Source organism: Salvelinus sp. IW2-2015, linkage group LG18 (assembly GCF_002910315.2).
Source record: "Salvelinus sp. IW2-2015 linkage group LG18, ASM291031v2, whole genome shotgun sequence".
Lineage (NCBI taxonomy): Eukaryota > Metazoa > Chordata > Actinopteri > Salmoniformes > Salmonidae > Salvelinus > Salvelinus sp. IW2-2015.
The window spans coordinates 55469951-55486222 of record NC_036858.1 but is presented as its reverse complement, the minus strand read 5'-3'; the positions used below and the strand labels follow the sequence as shown (position 1 = coordinate 55486222).

Here is a 16272-nt window from a genome sequence, read left to right as displayed (position 1 = left end):
TATGAATACTTAGCTACCTAACATGTACTGATATCTTTGAGTGTAGGGCCAGACCAGAGAGCTGTTGTGGTTGAATGCATCACAAATTATTAACACTACTGAGACAGACAATGTCTGTGTACCAAATGGCACCCTAATTGTCAAAAGTAGTGCACTACATAGGGAATAGTGTGCCATTTGGGATGCAGAGTGTTCACTCAGGGACGGTTAACCAGGTCAAACTAACTATGCAGAGAAACTCACCATGACCCTGACGTTTTACCTTCTGGACTAAACTGGAATGGGGTTTCTCAATGCGTTTTTAGACTGAGATACGTAACTATGCAAAACATTCATATTATGTCCTACCCAAATCCCCAAAAATAAGTAAAAGTAAACTATGCACTTAAAATACCTATGCGCTTAAATTACCTATGCGCTTAAATGAAATAGCTGAACTATGCACTTAAATAAAAAATATTTGTATTACCTTGAGCTATATCAATTTGATGAGGATTAATATAATATATAGTGTCAAGATATCAAAAGGGAATACACTCCTGCTTCTGTTCATCTGTTTTTCTCTACCAGGTACAAATATGTCCATAACCTAGATAGTGAGTCAATCAGTGGAGGGAGTAGCAACCTCATTTGACCTCTCCCTCTTTGCAGAGTTATCCCCCCCCCCCAACTCGTGTGTACTGTACATTATCCTCCCTTAACTCTCATAACACATACTATATTTTTGTACATGATGTATCTCAACTACAGCACTCATCAGTTATTAGAGAGGGCCTCCATCATACATGTTTTGACAAGCTGTCGTTTCATGGTGAAAGCACCAAGGGTTTCTGAATGTACTCCACACTCCCCTGCATACCACTATGAGAGGAGTTGAAATACCATTCATGCTATCTGTAACTCATACTCTAAAAACAACACACAAAAAACATGGCACATTACTTAAACTCAGAGTAAAAAATGATCTGTAAAATGTTTGGGGAATACTACACACATCCTGCCATGGGTGTCTATTTGGAGTTTCTTGTTTTTCTCTAAAATGGGTCAATCCTGGTGATTGTGAATGGGTTTACACAAAATTCCCCTGATACAAATTTTAGTTAATGGTTACCAGTCAACACCCAACGTCTCTTGAACCGGTGTTATCAACCCAAAATTATGTGAAAGAGGTAGTTGCTTTAAGAGACCACATGGGGCTGAGAGTAAATTATTGAGGAGAGTTCTTTAGAGTACAGTCTGATYCTAAAAACTGTGATATATTACTTCCCTCTGCTTTGTAGTATTTTTTTTGCTTCACATTATCCCTCTGTGGCCTGTTTGGAGAAATCAGAGGGGAAAAAACTCTGATGTTAAGCCTTGAAACACCCTGTGGTTAGTTCAGGAACTATAGACCACACACACTTGATAAAGGGGTGGTTTCATGTTTTCCTTGTCAACCATACAGAGTTTTTCCCCCAGATGATACAAAAATATTCCCAAAAATTAAATACTTTTGGATACACATGAAATTGTTCCATTGACTAAGCTTACAATGCCCATAACAGACTGCTGATGTCATGATTATATATTTAAGCAATAAGGCACGAAGGGGTGTGGTATATGGCCAATATACCACGGCTAAGGGCTGTTCTTAGGCACAACGCAAAGCGGAGCGGCCATATACCACAAACCTTCGAGGTGCCTTATTGCTATTATAAACTGGTTACCAACATCATTAGAGCAGTAAAAATACCAATCAGCATTCAGGGCTCAAACCACCCAGTTTATAAAAAACTTTATTGGATGGAGTTCTTTCTTACAGCACAATAAGTCAGGTAGGTGCCTGTTGATTAAACTTTCGACCATAGTCAAATTGTGCAGGATCAATGACAATATGGCAACGGTCACCACAACAACACAGGAAGCTTTGAGGAATTCCCTCAGAACTTCCAGAATCCTCCTCACCACACAGCAGCTCAGTTCCACAACATTCACGACAAAGGAGTCCGCGGTTGAACAGAACCTTTCAATCCGCCAAGTCCATAGAAAAAGTAGGGTTTGAGCTTTCACAGGGTGGAATATGAATGAGTCATCAGTCTTTAGAACATGTCAACCAGTTTGAACTTGCCCTCTTGTTTGTTGGGCACTATGTTGATAAAGGTCTTGTAGAGCACAGTTCCCGTGGGCAGCTTGGTGATGACCTTGAATGTCTCAGTGCTGCGTGGAGCTGGAACATACACCTCCTTAGTGAACCTGACAATGCCATCCTCCAGGGCATAAAGGGTGTTGTTGGTTCCAATCCCCACCTGAGAGAGAGAGGTGGGTGATAGAGTGTGAGAGAGATTAGTTGACCATCAACCGGCGACCTGCAGACATTTGAAGGCTTCCAGGGGTGTATTCACTAGGAACCAAACGGAATCAAATGAAACAAGGAGGGACCTACCTAAATTTGTCTAAAAGAAACTTCCAAAAAGTTTTCTGGTTGGAGTAAAATGTTTCTGTTGCAAAACATTTAGCTGCGGTGCTAAACTATTTGCTATGATGTGCATGTGATGAATACACCTCAGGATATTAACAGTGAAAGTGGGAAACCTTACATGTGCTCCTGGTTGCCACCGCATGAGCCTCTGTGTTGCTAGGATGTTGCCAGCATGGACATAGTTCCCTGAAGGTGGATGCCAACAAAACAGAAGTGTTAGATGATGCAAACATGACGTGTGTAAGATCAAAATACATAACATGCACCTCACAGAGATGTCAGAACTAAGCATAGCATACTGACAAATAAGAGCATTCACGTAGCTACCGTCTGTTTTCTTGAAGCCATATCTGCGACCGGGACTCTTTCCCCCGAGGTTCTTGCTGCTACCGCCTGCCTTCTTGGATGCAAAGCGCACCCAGTCCACAAGAGAGGACTGGCAAGGGAGCAGAAGACCTGCAATTTTGTTGAGTTAACATTGTAGCTTGGAAACATTGTAGCAGTTGTAGCAAGGGGATACATTTGAAACAGTCAATARAGTTGATAAATGACTGTCTGGCTTGTATGAAGGCAGTGGGCTGTTCAATACCATTTGTGATGCTCATGTTATGTTAGCAACTTCTTTCCAATGTAGGTTACTAGTAGCCTGATACACCAGTCATAGTCCCGACTTGACCATGCTWTCCAATCCCTGGACAGCATGGCCACACATTACTACATAGACGAAAACCTAAACGTCTTGTCTATCACGAGTGTTGAATAAAATTATATTTGAACTTACATTAGCAAATGTCCATAGCGTTGGTTCTTATGCATTCAACTGAAATGTGTCTTCTGCATTTAACCCAGCCCCCCTGAATCAGAGAGTACGGGGGGGGGGGCTGCCTTAATCGACATCCATGTCTTCGGCCCCATCCCTTTCCCTATATAGGGTGGAATTTGAGACAATATATCCAAAGGAATGTTTTATTAAACAGACTTTCCAAACATTGATCTATTGTAGACCCACTTCCTCGCTGCTTACCTCATGTCGAAATAAAAGTCCTGCACGTGTGCCATATATGCACAAACAAGCAATAACTTGTGGGGTACTTTTATTTTCACATGAGGAAAGCAGAGAGGAAGTGGGTCTACAACAAAGTCTTTAATAATATGTTCCTTTGGAAAGGTTGTCTAAAGTTCAACRCTATAACGAACCAACCCCATAGACAATTGGTAGAGTAAGTTCAAATATAATTTTTATCAACATTCGTGACAGACAAAGGACATTTAGGTTTTCGTCTACTATAAGTGTCCCTGCTGTTCAGGGACTGGATAGCATGGTCATGTTGGGAATAAATTAGCTCGAGACACCAAGGGGGCTTTACAGCCTCCTCTTAGAGTTCTCAGCTGAAAATATGGACCACAGTTGGACACTATTGAAGCCATTGGACACAGTTTATCATAGCACTTTATTACAGGTGATAGGTTCAGTACACATCATTGCATTTTGTATCATAAAGTAGACATGAGTTAGGTAAATCTGTTTTTAGTTTGTGAAATGATCTCCAAAAGTCCAAGTTGGTGGAGTTGGTGTCTCTAGTGCAATTCAGGCGGATGTTTAGGGGGCCTTTTTACTGAAGAATGTGGTGGTTCCATATTCATATTGTGTTTTGCTTGTCGCGTTTTGTGTTTGCTTTTCTTGTATAGTGTAATTGATGRGTATATAGAAGTGTATAGTGTAACTGATGTGTATATAGATGTGTATAGTGTAATTGATGTGTATATACAGTTGAAGTCGGAAGTTTACATACACTTAGGTTGGAGTCATTAAAAGTCGTTTTTCAACCACTCGACAAATTTCTTGCTAACAAACTATAGTTTAAAAAAAAATCTTTATTTAACTAGGCAAGTCAGTTAAGAAAACATTCTTATTTTCAATGACGGCCTAGGAACGGTGGGTTAACTGCCTTGTTCAGGGGCAGAACGACAGATTTTTACCTTGTCAGCTCAGGGATTCAATCTTGCAACCTTACGGTTAACTAGTCCAACGCTTTAACCACCTGCCTCACATGAGGAGCCTGCCTGTTACGCGAATGCAGTAAGAAGCCAAGGTAAGTTGCTAGCTAGCATTAAACTTATCTTATAAAAAACAATCAATCATAATCACTAGTTATAACTACACATGGTTGATGATATTACTAGTTTATCTAGCGTGTCCTAAGTTGCATATAATCGATGCGGTGCGCATTCGCGAAAAAGGACTGTCGTTGCTCCAACGTGTACCTAACCATAACTCAAAATGCCTTTCTTAAAATCAATACACAGAAGTATCTATTTTTAAACCTGCATATTTAGCTAAATAAATCCAGGTTAGCAGGCAATATTACCAGGTGAATTGTGTCACTTCTCTTGCGTTCATTGCACGCAGAGTCAGGGTATATGCAACAGTTTGGGCCGCTGCCTCATTGCGAACTAATTTGCCAGAATTTTACGAATATATGACATAACATTGAAGGTTGTGCAATGTAACAGGAATATTTACTTATGGATGCCACCCGTTAGATAAAATACGGAACGGTTACGTATTTCACTGAAAGAATAAACGTTTGTTTTCGAGATGATAGTTTCCGGATTCGACCATATTAATGACCTAAGGCTCGTATTTCTGTGTGTTATTATGTTATAATTAAGTCTATGATTTGATAGAGCAGTCTGACTGAGCGTGGTAGGCACCAGCAGCTCGTAAGCATTCATTCAAACAGCACTTTCGTGCGTTTTGCCAGCAGCTCTTCGCAATGCTTCAAGCATTGTGCTGTTTATGACTTCAAGCCTATCAACTCCCGAGATTAGGCTGTGTAACCGATGTGAATGGCTAGCTAGCTAGCTAATAGCGTTTAAACGTAACTCGCTCTGAGACTTGGAGTAGTTGTTCCCCTTGCTCTGCATGGGTACGCTGCTTCGAGGGTGGCTGTTGTCGATGTGTTACTGGTTCGAGCCAGGTAGAGGCGAGGAGAGGGATGGAAGCTATACTGTTACACTGGCAATACTAAAGTGCCTATAAGAACATCCAATAGTCAAGGTATATGAAATACAAATCGTATAGAGAGAAATAGTCCTATAATTCCTATAATAACTACAACCTAAAACTTCCTACCTGGGATATTGAAGACTCATGTTAAAAAGGAACCACCAGCTTTCATATGTTCTCATGTTCTGAGCAAGGAACTTAAACGTTAGCTTTCTTACATGGCACATATTGCACTTTTACTTTCTTCTCCACACACTTTGTTTTTGCATTATTTAAACCAAATTGAACATGCTTCATTATTTATTTGAGGCTAAATTGATTTTATTGATGTATTATATTAAGTTAAAATAAGTGTTCATTCAGTTTGTTGTAATTGTTATTATTCCCCCCCCCCCCCAAAATCGGCCGATTAATCGGTATAGGCTTTTTTTGGTCCTCCAATAATCGGTATCGGCGTTGAAAAATCATAATCGGTTGACTCTATATAGATATGTATTGTGTAATTGACGTATATATAGATATGTATAGTGTAATTGATGTGTGAATAGTGTAATTGATGTGTATATTGATACGTATTGTGTATTTTTTTTAATTTAACCTATATTTAACCAGGTAGGCCAGTTGAGAACAAGTTCTCATTTACAACTGCGACCTGGCCAAGATAAAGCAAAGCAGTGCGACAAAAACAACACAGAGTTACACATAAACAAACTTATAGTCAATAACACAATAGAAAAATCTATGTACAGTGTGTGCAAATGTAGAAGATTACGGAGGTAAGGCAATAAATAGGCCATAGACGCAAAATAATTACAATTTAGCAATTAAACACTGGAGTGATAGATGTGCAGATGACGTGCAGGTAGACATACTGGGGTGCAAAAGAGCCAGAAGATAAATAACAATATGGGGATGAGGTAGTTGGGTGTGCTATTTACATATTGGCTATGTACAGGTACAGTGATTGGTAAGCTGCTCTGACAGCTGATGCTTAAAGTTGGAGAGGGAGATATAAGTCTCCAACTTCAGTGATTTTTGCAATTCGTTCCAGTCATTGGCAGCAGAGAACTGGAAGGAAAGGCGGCCAAAGGGAGTGTTGGCTTTGGGGATGACCAGTGAAATATACCTGCTGGAGCACGTGATACGGGCAGGTGTTGCTATAGTGACCAGTGAGCTGAGATAAGGCGGGGCTTTACCTAGAAAATACTTATAGATGACCTGGAGCCAGTGGATTTGGCAACGATTATGTAGCAATTTCCAGCCAACGAGAGCATACAGGTCACAGTGGTGGGTAGAATATGGGGCTTTGGTGACAAAACGGGTGGCGCTGTGATAGAAAACTGGATGTAGTCTGAGTAGAGTGTTGGAGACTATTTTGTAAATGACATCGCCAAAGTCAAGGATCGGTAGGATAGTCAGTTTTACGAGGGTATGTTTGGCAGCATGAGTGAAGGAGGCTTTGTTGCGAAATAGAAAGACGATTCTAGATTTAATTTGGGATTGGAGATGCTGCTTAATGTGAGTCTGAAAGGAGAGTTTACATTCTAACCAGACACCTAGGTATTTGTAGTTGTCCACATATTCTAAGTCAGAACAGTTCAGAGTAGTGTTGCTTGTCGGGCGAGCAGGTGTGGGCAGCAATCGGTTGAAGAGCATGCATTTAGTTTTACTAGCATTTAAAAGCAGTTGGAGGCCACGGAAGGAGTGTTGTATGGCATTGAAGCTCGTTTGGAGGTTAGTTAACACAGTGTCCAAAGAAGGGCCAGAAGTATACAGAATGGTGTCGTCTGCGTAGAGGTGGATCAGAGAATCACCAGCAGCAAGAGCGACATCATTGATATATACAGATAAAAGAGTCGGCCCGAGAATTTAACCCTATGGCACCCCCATAGAGACTGCCAGAGGTCCGGAAAACAGGCCCTCCAATTTGACACACTGACCTCTATCTGATAAGTAGTTTGTGATACAGGCGAGGCAGTCATTTGAGAAACCAAGGCTGTTGAGGCTGCCGATAAGAATGCGGTGATTGACAGTGTCGGAAGCATTGGCCAGGTCAATGAAGATGGCTGCACAATACTGTCTTTTATCGATGGTGGTTATGATATCGTTTAGGACCTTGAGCATGGCTGAGGTGCACTCATGACCAGCTCAGAAACCAGATTGCATAGTGGAGAAGGTACAGTGGGATTCAAAATGGTTAGTGATCTGTTTGTTAACTTGGCTTTCAAATATTTTAGAAAGGCAGGGCAGGATGGATATAGGTCTATAACAGTTTGGGCCTAGAGTGTCTCCCCCTTTGAAGAGGGGGATGACCGCAGCAGCTTTCCAATCTTTGGGGATCTCAGACGATACGAAAGAGAGGTTGAACAGGCTAGTAATAGGAGTTGCAACAATTTCGGCAGATAATTTTAGAAAGAGAAGGTTCAGATTGTAGGGATCCATATTTTGCAGCTCTTTCAGAACATCAGCTGTCTAGATTTGGGTGAAGGAGAAGCGGGGGGAAGGAGAAGCAAGTTGCTGCAGGGGGAAATATGCTTATAGAAATGATCGATTATCGTAGATTTATCGGTGGTGACAGTGTTTCCTAGCCTCAGTGCAGTGGGCAGCTGGGAGGAGGTGCTCTTATTCTCCATGGACTTTACTGTGTCCCAAGACTTTTTGGAATTAGTACTACAGGATGCAAATTTCTGTTTGAAAAAGCTAGCRTTAGCTTTCCTAACTGACTGTGTATATTGGTCCCTGACTTCCCTGAAAAGATGCCTATCGCGGAGGCTATTCGATGCTAGTGCAGTACGCCACAGGATGTTTTTGTGCTGGTCAAGGGCAGTCAAGTCTGGGGTGAACGAAGGGCTATATCTGTTCTTAGTTTAAAAAATGTTTTGAATGGGGCATGCTTATTTAAGATGGTGAGGAAAGCACTTTTAAAGAGCAACCAGACATCCTCTTCTGACGGGATGAGGTCAATATCCTTCCAGGATACCCGGGCCAGTTCGATTAGAAAGGGCTGCTTGCTGAAGTGTTTTAGGGAGCGTTTGACAGTGATGCGGGGTGGTCGTTTGACCGCGGACCTATTACGGACACAGGCAATGAGGCAGTGATTGCGGAGATCCTGATTGAAGACAGCAGAGTTGTATTTAGAAGGCAAGTTGGTCAGGATGATATCTAAGAGAGTGCCCATGGCTACGGATTTAGGGTTGTACCTGGTAGGTTCCTTGATAATTTGTGTAAGATTGATGGCATCTAGCTTAGATTGTAGGTCGGCCGTGGTGTTAAGCATATCCCAGTTTAGGTCACCTAACAGTACGAACTCTGAAGATAGATGGGGGGCAATCAATRCACATATGGTGTCCAGGGCACAGCTGGGAGCTGAGGGGGGTCTATAACAAGCGGCAACGGTGAAAGACTTGTTTCTGGAAAGGTGGGCACAGAATTGTTTGGGCACAGACCTGGATAGTATGACGGAATTCTGCAGGCTAACTCCGCCCCGTTAGGCAGTTATATATTGTCAGAAAATGTTGTAGTTGGAGAAGGTAATTTCAGGATTTTTGGTGAATTGATGTGTATAGTGTAATTGGTGTTTATAGATATGTATTGTGTAAATTATGTGTATATAGATATGTATTATGTAATTGATTTGTATATAGATATGTATTGTGTAATTGATATAGCAAAAAAAGAAACGTTCCTTTTTCAGGACCCTGTATTTCAGAGATAATTCGTAAAAATCCAAATATCTTCAKAGATCTTCTTTGTAAAGGGTCTAAACACGGTTTCCCATGCTTGTTCAGTGAACCATAAACAATTAATGAACATGCACCTGTGGAACGGTCGTTAAGACACTAACAGCTTAAAGACGGTAGGCAATTAAGGTCACAGTTATGAAAACTTAGGACACTAAAGAGGCCTTTCTACTGACTCTGAAAAACACCAAAAGAAAGATGCCCAGGGTTCCTGCTCATCTGTGTGAATGTGCCTTAGGTATGCTGCAAGAAGGCATGAGGACTGCAGATGTGGCCAGGGCAATAAATTGCAATGTCCGTACTGTGAGACGCCTAAGACAGCGCTACAGGGAGACAGGACGGACAGTCGATGGTCCTCGCAGTGGCAGACCACGTGTAACAACACCTGCACAGGATCGGTACATCCGAACATCACACCTGAAGGACAAGTACAGGATGGCAACAACAACTCTTCGAGGCTGGACTGAGGGCTTGTAGGCCTGTTGTAAGGCAGGTCCTCACCAGACATCACCAGCAACAACGTTGCCTATGGGCACAAACCCACCGTCGCTGGACCAGACAGGACTGGCAAAAAGTGCTCTCCACTGATGAGTAGCGGTTTTGTCTCACCAGGGGTGATGGTCGGATTCGCGTTTATCGTCAAAGGAAGGAGCGTTACACCGAGGCCTGTACTCTGGAGCAGGATCGATTTGGAGGTGGAGGGTCCGTTATGGTCTGGGGCAGTGTGTCACAGAATCATCGGGCTGAGCTTGTTGTCATTGCAGGCAATCTCAATGCTGTGCGTTACAGGGAAGACCTCCTCCTCCCTCATGTGGTACCCTTCCTGACATGACCCTCCAGCATGACATGACCCTCCAGTATGACAATGCCACCAGCTATACTGCTCGTTCTGTGCATGATTCCCTGCAAGACAGGAATGTCAATGTTCTGCCATGGCCAGTGAAGAGCCCGGATCTCAATCCCATTGAGCACGTCTGGGACCTGTTGGATCGGAGGGTGAAGGCTAGGGCCATTCCCACCAGAAATGTCCAGGAACTTGCAGGTGCCTTGGTGGAAGAGTGGGGTAACATCTCACAGCAACAACTGGCAAATCTGGTGCAGTCCATGAGGAGGAGATGCACTGCAGTACTTAATGCAGCTGGTGGCCACACCAGATACTGACTGTTACTTTTGATTTTGACCCCCCTTTGTTCAGGGACACATTATTTCATGTCTGTTAGCCACATATATGTGGAACCTGTTCAGTTTATGTCTCAGTTGTTGAATCTTATGTTCATACAAATATTTACACATGTTAAGTTTGCTGAAAATAAACGCAGTTGACAGTGAGGAAGTTTCTTTTTTTGCTGAGTTTAGATTTGTAGTGTAATTGATGTGTATATAGGGCTCACGAGTGGTGCAGCGGTCTAAGGCACTGCATCTCAGCAATAGAGATGCCACTACAGACCCTGGTTCGATTCCAGGCTGTATCACAACCGGCTGTGATTGGGCGGCGCACAGTTGGCCCAGCATTGATATATAAATCCTTGCTTACAATGCGGTTTTGGAAACCTTTGGAACTTAACTTTCATTTCTATGAGAAATAATCTTTAAAACACTTGGTGTTTCGTAGTTTAGCAAAGTTGTTTTCAATAACACAGCCTCCAAGCAGAGGTACAACACCTCTTCTCACCTTGGGCTCGCATTTCCATTGGGCCATCTCATTCCACGTTTTCAGCTGGTGTTCTTATAAACACAGCCGGGTGCAGCTTTGCTAAACTGCGTACAGTAAGTATCTTTTGATTTTGTAAAATTCTCTCGCTTATATGAAAGTTTCAAAATCATAACACAAGCGAGGTATATTTGCGTTTGGACAGAGCATTTGGGCAGCACTGCAGCGTCTGGCTATTACAGTGCCTTCAGAAAGTATTCATACCCCTTGACWTTCCATATTTTGTGTTACAGCCTGAATTCAAAATTGATTATTTTTCTTACCCATCTACCCACAATAACTCATAATGACAAAGTGAAAACAAGCTTTTAGAAATGTTTGCACACTTACTGAAAATGAAATACAGAAATCTAATTGATATAAATATTCACACCCGAGTCAATACATACAGCGCATTTGGAAAGTATTCAAAACAAATTTTATTGATTTGATTTCAGAKCCCTTGACTTTTTCCACATTGTAACGTTAGTGTTATTCTAAAATGGTTAAAAAAAATGTATCCTCAATCTACACACAATACCCCATAATAACAAAGCAAAAACAGGTTTGTAGATTTTTTTGCAAATGCATTAAAAWTTCAAAACAGAAATACCTTATTTACATAAGTGTTCAGACCCTTTGCTATGAGACTCAAAATTGAGCTCAGGTGGATCCTGTTTCCATTGATCATCCTTGAGATGTTTCTACAACTTGATTGGAGTCCACCTGTGGTATATTAAATTGATTGGACATGATTTGGAAAGGCACACATCTGTCTCTATACATTAAGGTCCCACTGTTGACAGGGCATTTCAGAGCAAAAACCAAGCCATGAGGTCGAAGGAATTGAACTTAGAGCTCCGTAGACAGGATTGATAGGCACAGATCTGGGGAAAGGTACCAAAACAATTCTGCAGCATTGAAGTTCCCGAAGAACACAGTGGCCTCCATCATTCTTAAATGGAAGAAGTTTGGATCCACCAAGACTCTTCCTAAAGCTGGCCACCTGGCCAAACTGAGCAATCGGGGGAGAAGGGCCTTGGTCAGGGAGGTGACCATAACCTAAAGGTCACTGAAAGAGCTCCAGAGTTTCTCTATGCAGATGGGAGAACCTTCCAGAAGGACACCCATCTCTGCAGCACTCCACCAATCAGGCCTTTATGGTAGAGTGACCAGACGGAAGCCACTCCTCATTAAAAGGCATATGACAGCCCGCTTGGAGTTTGCCAAAAGGCACCAAAAGGACTCTCAGACCATGAGAAAAAAGATTCTCTGGTCTGATGAAACCAAGATTGAACTCCTTGGCCTGAATGCCAAACGTCACGTCTGGAGGAAACCTGGCACCATCCCTACGGTGAAGCACGGTGGTGGCAGCATCATGCTGTGGGGATGTTTTTCAGCACAGGGACTGGGATACTAGTCAGGATCAAGGGACAGATGAATGGAGCAAAGTACAGAGAGATCCTTGATGAAAACCTGATTCAGAGCGCTCCGGACCTTAGACTGGGGTGAAGGTTCACCTTCCAACAGAACAACAACCCTAAGCACACAGCCAAGACAACACAGGAGTGGCTCTAAATGTCCTTGAGTGGCCCAGCCAGAGCCAGGACTTGAACTCGATCGAACATCTCTGGAGAGACCTGAAAATAGCTGTGCAGCGATGCTACCCATCCAACCTGACAGAGCTTGAGAGGATCAGCAGAGAAGAATGAGAGAAACTCCCCAAATACWGGTGTGCCAAGCTTGAAGCGTCATACCCATGAAGACGCAAGGCTGTAATCGCTGCCAAAGGTGCTTCAACAATGTACTGAGTAAAGGGTCTGAATARATATGTAAATGTAATATTAAACTGTAACTAGGCCACTCAGGAATGTTTAACGTCGTCTTGGTAAGAAACTCCAGTGTATATTTGGCTTTGTGCAGGCCCTAAATATATTGCTTTTCATCAAAGCGTCATCATTGAGGGGGGATGGTGCTATTTTAGTTTTTCAAACAATCGATTTAAATATCAGATTGCATGGTTGGTTACTTGCCCAGACTGCAAATGAAACCACCCATGATTGAAATTCTGTGTGCTTTCCAGTAATACTCTCCTTCGGGCCAGTAGTTTTCACTTGGTATGCCACTGGCAAATTTACTAAATGTACCTGTATAAATTGCTTTAACAATGGAAACCCTGATACACTTTAATCTTTGTCATTAAAATGACCTTTCAAATTATATATAATATAACCAACTCTGAAAGCACCAGCTACAACTATTATTTAAAAAATAACCCATATTCTGCCATTGACATTTGAATGTTGGAAGCTTAGCCATAGAATTCCATGTAGTGGGGCAGCTATGTTTTTGGATTGTAACTTTGGTGATAGAGGCGCCACATTTCACAGACACACAGCTAGAACAGGGTTTAAAAAAGATTTGTAGATACAGGGCCATCACAGGATTCATGTATCAACCCCACAGAAACCTTTACCCAATATGGCCGCCAAACAACTGTTATTGGCTCAATTGCGCATGACCATACCTGTATGAAATATAATTGTAGCATGCCCAATAATATCTTAAAATGTTCATAGTGATGTAGAATACACAACCAAATGAGCCAGGTGTGCCACATTGTAAAGATGGTAAATTATTCACATAGTTGTGGTAAGAATGTGTCCAAAAAGCTGGCCGAATCACTAATTTTAGAATGTTTAAATCGTTAATTGCAATACTTCATCTTCAAACATGTAAAATAGATTTATACATGTAAATAATCATGTGGGCTGATTCAAATTATAAACAATGTTATCCTTTAACTGTTTTCATTATGATGACTATAAKCCTTTCCTGTACATTCCATTACATTGTAGTAAAATCCAATGTTGGGCCTGTTGTGGACAATTATATAAATTTTAGTACTCTAGTAACAGACCAATCTGCTATAGCCCCATAATAAGAATACATCTGAATTAAAACTAACTATGTGTAATGGTTTTCTGCTCTCATCATCAAGATATTTGGTTAAAACGTATTGGCATTCTTATGGAATTTTACAAGTTTCTGGTCCTCTGTTTTATGAAAGTGGTTCATAGGACAATATTGCATATTTTAATCAGCTCACATCCATGACTATTCACTTGTACATATCCATTTTAGACATTTGAAGATTAAATATTTCAATTATTGATAATGACATCTTCAGAAATCAGCGATTCAGACAGCTTTTTGGGCACATTCTTACCACAATTGTGTGAATCATTTATAATCTTTATATCTAGCACACCTGGATCATTTGGTTGTGTATTCTACATCACTATGACCATTTTAAGATACTTTGGATTTTGTCCAACATTTTGCACATTCTCAATCATCAAACATTTGATCTCAATACAGTTCTGCATTGTTTTGGAGTGCAAATGCGAATCGATTTATTGCGCACTTCACAGGGTAGGCGTTCCCTAACGGAAATATACAAATGTTGGCTAGAACACACCAATAGGCTCTCGCTAGCTTGTGCTTGGCTCTGCCCACATCTTTGCTTGTTCTGTCTACTATGACTCATTTGTTCCCATTGGAAGTGACAGGCTGTGGTCTTAGTTTTATGCAACAGGTGGGTCTAATCCTGAATGCTGATTGGTTAAAACTGCATTCCAGACAGTGTCTATTCCACAAGTTGCCACCGCTAAATCTATTATGTTAAAAGGCCCATTTACTCTGTTCCATTTGACTGCGCAATCCACTGTCTCATCAGCCCAGCCAGGCAATTTATAAACTGGATCTCCACTATAAAAAGCATATAGACATTCTCACATATATTTTAGACAAACATTTTGTTTTCAACAGGGAGATTTGTATAAACCTTGCTGTCCCTCTCCGACATTTGCAACATTGTTTCAATATTCAAATTCGATCTCCTGCTGTCACATAGTAATGAACGTGTRGGGAGTCGGGATGAGACAGACAGGCAGTGTCTCAGCCAGTCGAAATCATGAATCAGCTGGCACCATTTTTATGGATATATATGTTTTTTWAAAGTAAAATGAAAAGTAGCTCATTTGCAGCTTTTCCAGCTTCCGATTGAGGTGATTGTGTTACTGTTGCTGTGTCGTTGGCTAGCTCCTCTGAATAACAGTGACCTGACGAGTGAGCACATTTTCTATGCCAATGCAAGTGCGGCTACTTTGCTGTTATTCTGGCTGCACTTTTTTTGACTTGACTAAGTTACCCGTAGTTGGCTAGCTAGCAAGCAAGGGATAAGAAAGTTGCCAGCCTGGATGACAATGGAACKTTTAGAATGAACGACTGGGTTCAATGAACAACCTTAGATACAAAACAAAAAAACTGAACTGGGTCGTTGTTCAGCAACCCTAGATTTGTGTGGGGACTATCTTGCAGAAGGATTAAATAGTATGAGTAAATTAGTCAAAATAAAGTTTAATGAAAAGATGTCAATCATTATTTTAATATGTTGGTAACTCATGGTATAAAAGTGATAATGCCTTCGAAGACAGCGTTGAGGATATATTGGAACGGTTTGCAGGACCTCGACGAACAAAACCCGTGGGCTCCCGAGTGGCGCAGTGGTCTAAGACACTGCAATGCCTAGTTCGAATCCAGGCTGCATCACATCTGCAGGTAGCCTAACGTTATGCCAGTAACCGAAAGGTTGCTAGATCGAATACCTGAGCTGACAAGGTAAAAATCTGTTGTTCTGCCCCTGAACAAGGCAGTTAACCCACTGTTCCTTGGCAGTCGTTGTAAATAATAATAATTTCTTAACTGACTTATCTAGTAAAATAAATGTAAAAACATCCGGCCGTGATTGGGAGTCCTATATGGCTGCACACAATTGGCCTAGTGTTGTACGGGTTCGGCCAGGGTAAGCCTTGATTGTAAATAAGAGTTTGTTCTTAACTGACTTGCCTAGTTAAATTAAAAAAATATATCCACTTAAATAAAACATATTTGGTTAAACTATGCAGAAGGCACGAGAGAGTGACTAATACCAGCTGGCTTCAAAAACACGTTATCCAGCTGGGTAACTTTACAATAAATGAGCGTCATTGACGTATATTAGTGTGTTTCATAGAGAGGTTTGAATTAACGCAAATAAATTGTAATGTGTATATTTTACCTGCTCTGGACTTGAACATCAAGGACGCGAGCGCCGCCATGTTGGATCACGTGACGTCAGCGTTGTCACATCAAATTTTAAACTACTGACCGCTTGTCACTAGTTACCACAGCCAAAGTCAAAATTGTCTACATCCTAAAATATCTTAKACTAAAATGAGCTTTTTGGTCTTAATTAAAAATGACGTTTTGGCATACGGTTGCCAGTGTGGTTAAGGTTTAAAATAAAATTGTTAAAAAGAGAAATTGTAGA

General features: G+C 41.3%; 1 protein-coding gene across 1 annotated transcript; it reads right to left on the bottom strand.

Annotated features, from left to right (window-relative positions):
• Positions 1-1759: 1759 nt before the first annotated feature.
• On the bottom strand, positions 1760-16123 carry LOC111978332 (large ribosomal subunit protein bL27m). Its single transcript, XM_024008339.2, has 4 exons — positions 16021-16123; positions 2786-2914; positions 2577-2644; positions 1760-2285 (listed from the first exon to the last, which is right to left on the bottom strand). The coding sequence occupies exons 1-4, from the start codon at positions 16058-16060 to the stop codon at positions 2079-2081; spliced, it is 444 nt and encodes a 147-aa protein (XP_023864107.1). The 5' UTR covers positions 16061-16123; the 3' UTR covers positions 1760-2078.
• Positions 16124-16272: the final 149 nt, after the last annotated feature.

What these genes read in the sequence shown, in the direction of transcription:
- LOC111978332 (XM_024008339.2), bottom strand. Translation starts at nt 16,060, where the DNA reads ATGGCGGCGCTCGCGTCCTTGATGTTCAAGTCCAGAGCAG. An exon ending in GATGTTCAAGTCCAGAGCAG is followed by an intron (nt 2,915 to 16,020) that starts GTAAAATATACA and finishes ACAAAATTGCAG; the next exon opens with GTCTTCTGCTCCCTTGCCAG. An exon ending in GGTGGCAACCAGGAGCACAT is followed by an intron (nt 2,286 to 2,576) that starts GTAAGGTTTCCC and finishes TCTCTCTCTCAG; the next exon opens with GTGGGGATTGGAACCAACAA.